This window comes from Diabrotica undecimpunctata, chromosome 9 (assembly GCF_040954645.1).
Source record: "Diabrotica undecimpunctata isolate CICGRU chromosome 9, icDiaUnde3, whole genome shotgun sequence".
NCBI lineage: Eukaryota > Metazoa > Arthropoda > Insecta > Coleoptera > Chrysomelidae > Diabrotica > Diabrotica undecimpunctata.
This window is the reverse complement of record NC_092811.1, coordinates 64,047,119-64,058,034: the sequence shown is the minus strand read 5'-3', so window position 1 is coordinate 64,058,034 and position 10,916 is coordinate 64,047,119. Positions and strand designations below refer to the sequence as shown.

Here is a 10,916-nt window from a genome sequence, read left to right as displayed (position 1 = left end):
TACTATTTATTTCTTTGTTTAATAATGATACTTGATCTTGTAAGGCTTTAATACCGATTTATTGGTTGAAGATAATCTTGTCCTTTTGCTCAATCAGATCTTTCATAAGTAATATGTAGAGCGCTTATGACGTTGTCTTGACTATTTTTGGCAGATATTTCAACATTTTGGATCTCGATGTTTTCGGAATTACAACAATTAATGGTTTGTTATCATTATGACATTTTTATTTTTAGTAACACAACCTGTATGTGAGATATTTCCTCAGGTAATGCATCGAAATCCGGTCTTTGCCGGTTTTTTACATTTTTTGCATTTGTTTATGTCCGAAAAAACAGCCTCGTCACACATTATTATCAATAATAAATATATAACTTCTGATTTAAATATTTACCGATTAAAATACGTACCGTGGTGGAATAAATCGGCCAAATAGGTAGAATCGGCTTGTAGACAGGTAGAAGGAAGGCACTTCAATGACTTCAATTCACCACATGGTCAACAAAATAGATAATAAAATTGATAAAATAATGTTTAAAAATGATTCTAACACTTTCAGATAATTGTAATCACCTTATACGCACTATTCACCAAATAAAACTAATTATTTCACATTTATACTTCAGATTTTAGTTGAAATGTTGGAGCCAAATTTTCGACAACCTGTCTGGACGAAAAAAATTCTACCATATACTATAATATTTTTTTTTCTTACTTCTCTTTCTAGATCTTCTATTCTTTTTTCGTGTACTTTATTTTCTGATTTTAGTGCTATATTTTCAGCTTTTAATTCTGCGATTTTCCGTTTCATGAGCTGTAAATCATTTTGCACTTCATTTAGTTTTTGTTCTATTCTTATACCTCTATTATCCATACAATCTAATTTTTCACTCATCTTTTTCATCATTTCCTCCATCTTTTTTCAACTATAGATTCTTTTTTTAAATCTCTAGGATGGCGCTAAAAGCTGTCTCACTTCAACGGTTCGGCTTTGCTTTTATCCAATCTCGAGATTAGGAGTTAACTATTTTTGACACACTTACTTCCGCAGATTTCTTTCACAATCCGACAAATCACGTATACAACTGAAAAAAAGAAAATATTTGATGATTGTTTCTAAGCTTTTTAGAGCATGTAGAACTTCTTGTGAAGAATAACTTACTTATTAAGATTTTTTAATGTCTTTCTGTATTAAATGGTTAGCCAGAAGAGCCAAGCTTTTGGTAAGTGATTCTTTCGCCTCAACATCTCTTCTATACAGATGTATCTTTTGCTCATAGTAAGCAGCTGTTTTCTGGTTATTTTCTTTTGTTAATTGCAGAAGCCCATCATTGGCCTCCAGTGCTTTATCCAATCTGCGTACCCTTACATATTTTGCATCTCTGGAAGTAGAACGTTACTTCCTCTTCCCTCTTTGATCTGCAGATGTACTTGGTGTATCCAGTGATAAATTTATGTGATCGTTTTCCTTATCTGCATCTATAACAGCCATTTCTTTGTCTAAAACTATGTTGTCTTCACGTAGATAATCAAAATCAAAGGAGCTGTTTGGTTCCATAACCTATTGGTCACCCCCAACTGCAACAGACCCTATAATGGCTAAAGCAGTTTAATGGTAAACAAGTGGAAACATCAAACAATGTAATTATCATTCCAACCAATTGTGGCTTAATCCCATAAAACTACAACATTATTAAACATGCCATAAATAAACAGCTTCAGAACTAAAAAATCATAACTTTTTTTCCAAGTAAAATCATTGGAAAATTTTCCGGATTTCAACATCGGATGGATTTCAATAAATTTGATCAGTTCCTTTTTTTGTTCGGCCGATTATATTTCGCATCTATTCCACTTTCCATAACTGCTTTCAGATTATTTATAATACACAAATTGCATATATATATATATATATATATATATATAATATATATATATATATATATATATATATATATATATATATATAATATATATATATATATATATATATATATATATATATATATATATATATATATATATATATATATATATATATATATATATATATATATATATATATATATATATATATATATAGGAGAATTCCACTGTCACGTACGGGACATATTATAATTGTTTATAATGATTTATAGATGATGATTTATGATTTATTAGATTATAATGTTTGCCAATTTACACTTAGAGCACAATATTTATGCATTTCATAGACTCACGTTGAAAAGACATGCAGGATGTACTGTTTGTATTGATTATTAACACTTTTTGTCTTGGGTAATTGGTGCAGGAAATGAATTAGAAATGACTTACAAGCTCAACAAAAACGTGCCTTTTTATTTCCACATGTTCTTAATGCAACGGCTTGTACATGACTCTCGCGCATCGATCGAATAACAAAAAACTCGATCGAAGCGACCTCGCCCAAAATGCCCAATGTTGGCAGAAAGCAACGTTGCCAGATCGATTTGAAAATTAAAACAAAATAGAAATTATTAGAGAATATGAACATGCCCCCCGCCTTGAAAGAGGGAAGCTTTCAAAGAAAAACATTATAACTGGTAAATATTAAAGAATAAAAATAAAATAGATAATTTCTTAACTTAAAGGTCCTCAAGACTAATAATTTAAAATATAAAGTAAAAATGTTCAGTTCACAAAAACAAGTGTCATTGTATTTATCACTCAGTCTGTAAATTTTTGTCCAGCGGTAATGGACAAATCTTGGGAAATGCCCTTCTCACCAGGCCCTGTTCTGTCTTGATTACAGCAACTCTGCACACGTCATCGGGTCCTTTGATCACGTCCTCTATTCTTCCAAGCTTCCACTTCATCGGAGGAAGGTTATCATCTTTGATTAAAACTAAGGCTCCCCTCCTCAATGAATCATAATGCTGCTTCCATTTTGTACGAGCCTGGAGTTCACTGACATACTCCTTACTCCAGCGATTCCATAGATGCTGCTTAAGTTGTGACAGATGCTGGAATACAGTCAATCGATTATAAGGTGTATTAACAAAGTTTTTCTCGGGAACACTGCTGCCAGCTCGTCCAATTAAGAAATGTGAGGGGGTGAGTGGAGTAAGGTCGTGAGGTGAATCGGAGATAGGAGAAAGAGGTCTAGAGTTTAATATGGCCTCGACCTGCGTCAACAATGTAGTTAGCTGTTCAAAGGTAAACGAAGCTCCCTTAGTGACGCGACGTAAGTGGTGCTTAATGCTTTTAACCCCGGCTTCCCATAAACCACCAAAATGTGGTCCATAGGGAGGATTAAATTTCCAATTTATATTGTCTTTATGACAACTTTCGGATATTTCATTTTCATTTTGAGATAAAAATCGACCTAATTCACAAAGTTCGTTACTAGCCGCTATAAAATTGGAACCATTATCACTTAATACTTTAGAGGGCATTCCTCTTCTAGCAACGAAACGTTTTAATGCCAACAAAAAATATTCTTTACTTAAATCACAAACTAATTCGATGTGAATCGCTTTTGTGACCGCGCAAATAAATAAACAGATATATGCCTTGGAAATTTTACATCCGCGGCCTGTGCGACTTTTTATTAATAAGGGACCTGCATAGTCAACGCCAGTTACTTCAAACGGTAGTCGCGAACTCAAACGATCTTTTGGTAAGGCGGCCATAATAGGTTTAGTTATTTGAGGCTTAAATCTGAAACAAGACAGGCACTTTCTTACAATTGATTTGACCAACAGCCGACCACCAATAGGCCAAAAAATATCGCGAATTGTCGCAAGCATCAGCTGAGGCCCTGCATGCAATAAATCAAGATGAGTTTGGCTAGCAATTAAAAACATTAAATGTGATTTAGAATGTAAAATTAAAGGATGTTTTTTCTCGAATGCAAATTTCGAATTACTCAACGTACCACCAACCCTTAGAAAACCGAATTCGTCTATAAATGGATTTAAACTTAGGAGACAACTATTTGATTTTAACGGTTTGTTGGTGCGCAAATTTGTAATGTCCGCTTTAAAATAGATATCTTGATCAATTTTGATGAGAACATCAAACGCATGTTTTATTTCAACGGTACTTATATAATTTGTTTTAAAACGCAAGTGATTATCTTTTAACTTAGAATTTTTAAGAAATCTTATCACCCATGCCGTTACTCTCTTTAATTTATCCAAATTGGAGTATTTGTTTATAATAAAATCGTCCACTATCGCCGTGAAAGCAATACGGTCATCCATTTTCTTGATATCAGGTAACTTTTGATCTGATATTTGCCTTTTAGGCCAACGATCTTCATTGTCCGTGAGCCAAGACGGTCCATACCACCATAAATTATTATTTAAAAGCGATGATGGTGTACTTCCTCTTGATATAATGTCAGCTGGATTTTGATTGGAGCTAACATGCTTCCAACAATCCGAACTAGTCGAGTCTTGAATCTCAGAAACTCTGTTGCTTACAAAAGTTTTAAATTTATTGGGAGGTGATTTTAGCCATCCCAGTACGATCGTAGAATCGGACCAAAAAATACAACGAGAAAAATTAACTCTCAAAGACGTTCTTACCCTTTTTGATAATCTGGCTAATAGTAAAGCAGCAGAAAGTTCAAGTCGGGGGATAGATATGGTTTTCAATGGAGCTACTTTAGATTTTGCGCACAATAGGTGAGAAAATATCTGACCTTCTGCATTTACTGACCTGATATAAACGCATGCGCCGTACGCTGTTTCCGATGCATCAGCAAAACCATGCATTTCCAAATATGCCGCATTCTCACACATAGCGTGTCTTTGAATACGAAGCTCATTTAATACAGGCAAATCAGATCTAAACTGAGAATAGGAAGTGTATATACTTGACGGGACAGATTCGTCCCAAGACAGCATTTCCAACCAAAGCGATTGTAATATCACCTTGGCCTTTAATATGCAAGGAGCTAAAAGCCCTAACGGATCGAACACCTGCGATACCTCTGATAATATTATTCTTTTGGTAATTTTAGGAGTATAAAAACTATCATTGATCTTATAAATTAATTGATCTGAATTTGGGCTCCACGTAATACCTAATGTTTTAGCATTTTCATTTTCCCCGAAATTTATAAATAATGAGTCCACTTCGTCGGATTCTACGTACTTTAGCACATCATTATTATTTGAATAAAATTTCTCCTTTAACTCCTTTGCAGATACAGGCTGCTTCCTCAACACTGTCCGCTCCGCTCAACAAATCATCTACATAAAAGTCAGATCTTATTATATTCGCCAGTTTAGGATTTTTAGATTCATTTTCAGCCGCTAATTGAAATAGACATCGAATAACTAGATACGACGCTGCCGCAGTGCCGTATGTCACAGGCTTTAATTCGTACACATTTATTGGATCATTTGAATTTTCGCGGTACAATATCCGCTGTAAACTCCTTTGGTCTGGAATTACTAATACCTGGCGGTACATTTTAGCAATATCAGCCGAAAAAACATATTTATATTGTCTAAAACGCAGAAGAATAGAAAAAAGTTCATCTTGTAATGTCGGACCGACGTATTGCAAATTATTTAATGAGTAGCCCGACGAGGAAGGACATGAAGCGTCGAACACAACACGTATTTTTGAAGTAAGACTATCTTGTCGAATAACTGCGCGATGTGGCATATAGTACGATACATTCGCGGTGTCCAGGTTTTCTACCTTTTTCATGTGTCCTAAATTCAGGTATTCCTGTATAAATTCGTTGTATAATTTTTTAAGTTCTGGTTTTGAATTTAATTTTCGCTCTAAGTTCAAGAATCTTTTGTACGCTATGGTATAAGACTCTCCTAATCTTTCAATATTTTCTTTGAATGGTAACTTGACTATAAACCTTCCGTCACTATCGCGTTTAAAATGATCTACGAAATGCTTTTCACATTTGTATTCGTCCACCGTGTAGACCCGATTTGATTCCACTTCCTCAATTTCCCAGAAACGACTCAAAGTTTTATTAACATTAACTTCATCACTTTTCAAAATCAAATTACAAGACACATTGTTGGTTTTTTGAGCAATAGGACCTGATATTATCCATCCAAATTTAGTTTTTTGCATTAAAGGTTTATTCGGACCCAACGAAATTTGTCCAATACAAATTAGAGTCCAAAACATATCCGATCCGATGATCATTTGAATTTTATCAGATTTGAAAAATGATGGATCGGCTAGTTTTAAATGACTAGGGATTTTTAGATCTGCCACGTTAACATCGGACACTGGTAAGTGATGAGATATTTTGTCAATAACGAAAAAATGGTTCTTGAATTGAAAGGCATTATGAATAGCCTGAACTTGTAACTCACATTTTGCAGTAATATTAGTTGAAATACCATTTATGCCCGTCACTATAATGTCTGTTGGTATATTCTCCAAATGGAGGCCATCAAATAAGTCTTTTGAAATAAAGCTGGATTGAGCACCTGAGTCAAGCAAAGCCCTCACAGTATGAGATCTGTTGTATTTATCGAATAGTTAGACGAGCACAGTAGATAAAAAAACGTGTTCAATAGAACTGTAGGCTGATAAAGCTACCTCAGTTGATTGCGCAGGCGCACAATCCACGATTGCACTATTTTGTGTAGGATAATTAGATTGCGAATTGACATTACGTTGTTCTAAATGCAAAAGAGTATTATGTTTTGATCCGCATTTCGTACAATTACCCCGTCGACAAAATTTACTAGTGTGTCCTCCTTTTAAACAATTAATGCATAGCTTCATGAACCTAGCCTTATCAATGCGATCTCTAATAGTTAACTTTAGGAAATCATTGCAATTTTGAATATAATGTTCCTTTTTACAAAAGACGCATTTTGGAGCATTTCGTTCACCCCCCGTAACAATAAATCCGCGAGTACTGTTATTTACCGATTTTCTTTTATCTGAATGAGTTTCATTTACCATTTCTAATAAATCGGCTCGTGATTTTATGAATTCTTTGAAATCTTCAAAGGTGTGCCTTTCTCCATTCTTTTTAAAACTTTCCCATTCACGTAGGGTTATTGAATCGAGTTTAGTTGAGATTAAATATATAAGTAATGTACCCCATTCACTAGTTGGTTGGTTTAATTGCTCAAGAGCCCTCAAATTCTTTGTAATAATATCTAATAATTTGCGAAGAGATACAGCTGATTCTTTAACGACCGGTTCACAATTGAATAGAGATTTAACGTGATTATGTATTAACAGCTGGTCGTTATCGTATCGTTCAGAAAGTGCCTTCCAAGCCACGTCATAATTAGCGGTGGAAATTTCCAACGACTGAATAATATCAGTTGCCACACCTTCCAAAGACGCCCGTAAATAATGAAATTTTTGTATAGGACTTATATTGTTATTTTCGTGAATTAGACTTTTATAGGTGTCCCTAAATTCGAGCCACGTCTGATATGAACCGGAAAATTTAGGTAAATTTATTGTCGGTAATTTTATTGCCGTGCCTTGATCAAAGTTTTGAATTTGTGAATTGTTAAGGGAAGAACTAGATACATCGACGGTTTCAAAATTTAAAATAATTTTTCTGCCTTTAGCTATATAAGTATAATATGTCGTTTCAAACGTTTCCCTTTCTATTAACTGGATTTGAAACTCTTCTTCGTCTTCCGTATCTAATTCGATTCGCGATTGTATTATTTCAAATTCCGATTTAAGCGATTCTATGTCTAAAAGCCGCGCTTTTAATTGAATTATTTCTAACTCACTAATTTCTTTTTCGGATAATGTATTCAGGTATTTAATAAAAATTGTTAGTTTACTTTTAAGCACACCTCGTTTTTTAGTATCAGACATTATGATTAACTTAAAATTGTTACAAATCGAAGCCGTAAAAAACTACAGACTATATAAAGAAAAGTTTAAGGAAAGTAATTGAAAAGGAACTCACATTTATTGAACTTGTAGATCAACTTCTGGTTGCACCAATGTTGTCTCTTCCACTGGGCCGATTAATTTACACAACCGGGAACGAACACTATTGTTTAACTAACCGTTACGAAATTTTCCACTGAGTCCTGTTATAGACCGGGATTTTACGAATTAGTTAACCACGCTCTGCTACCAATGTTTGTATTGATTATTAACACTTTTTGTCTTGGGTAATTGGTGCAGGAAATGAATTAGAAATGACTTACAAGCTCAACAAAAACGTGCCTTTTTATTTACACATGTTCTTAATGCAACGGCTTGTACATGACTCTCGCGCATCGATCGAATAACAAAAAACTCGATCGAAGCGACCTCGCCCAAAATGCCCAATGTTGGCAGAAAGCAACGTTGCCAGATCGATTTGAAAATTAAAACAAAATAGAAATTATTAGAGAATATGAACATGTACTTTTTAACAGGCAAAGACGTCAAAATTGGTTACAACAAGGTGTTAGTAAACCAAGAAGAATGGAGATGGAACAAAATAAAAAAGGAACTGGAAAAACATCCAAAAAACTAGAAAACTACACCCACACGAGGAACATTGATAACGACCAAAGCAACGGAAAGGATCTGACAATGACGACCAGGGCGACGAATAGGAATAACGATAGGAAAAAGCACGATGCAAAGGTAAACAAGGATGAGAATAGAAAGAAGATGAAAGATATACCGCAGAAAAAAGGAGAGATAAAAATGGGAACATGGAACGTAAGAAGCATCAATGGAAAAGAGGTAGAACTTGTAGAAGAAATGATCAGACAAAAAATAGAAATATTAGGAATAACGGAAACGAAAATGAAAGGAAGAGGTTTTAAGAAAATACACAAAGGATATTGGTTATTTTGGGTAGGAGCTGATGCAAAGGAGAGAGCAAAAGAAGGCGTAGGGATAATAATTGCACCGAATAGACTACAATACGTTATAGAAGAAACATATGTTAACCAGAGAATATTATCGCTGAAAATGAAACTGATAGACGAGGAAATATGGACAATAATAACAGCCTACGGAGTAAATGAAGATGCAAAAAAGGAAGAGAAGGATAAATTTTTCGAGGAGCTCCAAATGCAAATTGACAATGGGGAAGAAAATATAATTGTAATGGGAGATCTAAACGGTAGAGTCGGAAATAATAACAATGGAATTGAGGAATGCATGGGAAAAGAAGGAGAAGAAATACTAAACAAAAATGGTGAAAGAATAATAGAAATATGTATGGAGAATAAACTTGTTATAACAAATACAAAATTTAAACATAAAAAAGTACACAAATACACGAGAGTACAAGAAAGTAGAAATGAAAAATCAATCATAGATTTCTTTTTGGTAAGTAGCAACAAATGGAAAAGAGTACAAGACACGAAAGTCAAAAGAGGCTCAGAGATTGGCAGTGATCATCATCTAGTAATAATGAGAATGAGAACAGCAAAAGAAAATGAAGAAAAGAGGAGAAAGGTAGTAAATGAAAAAGTAAAAAGCTACAAATTAAAAGAAGAAAGATATAAGAAGATATTCCAAGAAAAATTAGACAATATTTTGAAAGGTAGGGCAAAAACTGCAAGTATAGAAGAAAAGTGGGAAAATCTCAAGACCAGCTTAATCATAGCTGCTGAGGAAACTTGCGGGAAGACAAAAATAGCAAATAATAGCATGAGGAGAACTGAATGGTGGACGGACGAAATACGAAGGAAAGTAAAGAACAAAAAAGAAAAATGGAAGAGATATCTAAGTACAAAGCGCCCTGAAGATTATGAGGCATATAAAGAAAAAAGAAAAGAGGTTAAAATAGCTGTGAAAGCAGAAAAAGAAAGGTCATGGGAAAAGTTTGGACTAAAAATGACAAATAATTATAGAGAAAACCAAAAACTCTTCTATGGCGCATTAAAACAGCTCAGACAAAAGAAAGAACACATGATGCCGAATATAAAAGACAAGAATGGAAAGGTAATAACAGAAGAAAACCAAATAATGGAAAGATGGAGAGAACATTTCAAAGAGCTAACTCATACAGACGTAGACAACATAGTGGAGATACAAGAAATTAATGAAGAACAAAAAGTAGAACCCATAACAACAGAGGAACTAGAAAAGGCAATTGAAAGAGTTAAATTGGGCAAAGCACCAGGCAAGGATGATATCACCCCGGAAATGATAAAATTCATGGGAATAGAGGGAGTGGACAGCATGAAAGAACTAATGAATGATATCATAAAGAGAGCAGAAATACCACAGGACTGGAAGAAAGACATTATACTGCCAATACACAAAAAGGGCGACAAGAGAAACTGTAATAATTACCGAGGTATTACTATATCAAGTATTCCTGGGAAGGTATTCGCAAGAATAATAGAAACAAGAATAAAAACCCAAATAGAACCAACTATGGAAGATACACAATGTGGATTCAGGAAGGACAGAAGCACGCAAGACCACATATTCACAATAAGACAAATAAGTGAGAAAGTAATCAATAAAAATAGAGAAATACATATATGCTTTATTGATCTGGAAAAGGCGTTTGACAGAATACAAAGAAAGGACGTATGGAGGACATTAAAGGAAAGAGGAGTTGACAGGACAACAATTGATGTAATAAAGGATATGTACAATAATAATACAAATACGGTGAGAACCAACAACGAGGAATCCGAAGAATTTACTACAAGTCAAGGCGTCAAACAGGGATGCGTGTTGAGCCCACTGCTGTTCTCAGTGGTACTGGATGAAGCAATAAAGAAAGCCAAGAGAAGAATGAGAAAACTAACATTAGGATACTGGCAAATGAAACAGACTCAACTATCAGAGCTTCTATTTGCAGACGACATGGTTTTGATAGCAGAAAACAGAGAAGACCTACAGAACAACCTTGAAATCCTAGAAGAAGAACTGTCAAACATAAATATGAAAATAAATACAGAGAAAACAAAAACAATGATAATTTCAAATAAGAGAAAGACACACGCAATACAATT

At 34.2% G+C, this 10,916-nt stretch overlaps 3 protein-coding genes across 3 annotated transcripts; all 3 read right to left on the bottom strand.

The window, feature by feature from the left end:
- Positions 1 to 2,681: 2,681 nt before the first annotated feature.
- LOC140450998 (uncharacterized) lies at positions 2,682 to 4,871 on the bottom strand. Its single transcript, XM_072544703.1, has one exon. The coding sequence runs from the start codon at positions 4,869 to 4,871 to the stop codon at positions 2,682 to 2,684; it is 2,190 nt and encodes a 729-aa protein (XP_072400804.1).
- Positions 4,872 to 5,136: 265 nt separating this feature from the next.
- On the bottom strand, positions 5,137 to 6,147 carry LOC140450997 (uncharacterized). The gene has a single exon (XM_072544702.1). The coding sequence runs from the start codon at positions 6,145 to 6,147 to the stop codon at positions 5,137 to 5,139; it is 1,011 nt and encodes a 336-aa protein (XP_072400803.1).
- Positions 6,148 to 6,489: 342 nt separating this feature from the next.
- LOC140450996 (uncharacterized) lies at positions 6,490 to 7,806 on the bottom strand. The gene has a single exon (XM_072544700.1). It carries the CDS (start codon positions 7,804 to 7,806, stop codon positions 6,490 to 6,492), a length of 1,317 nt encoding a protein of 438 aa, XP_072400801.1.
- Positions 7,807 to 10,916: the final 3,110 nt, after the last annotated feature.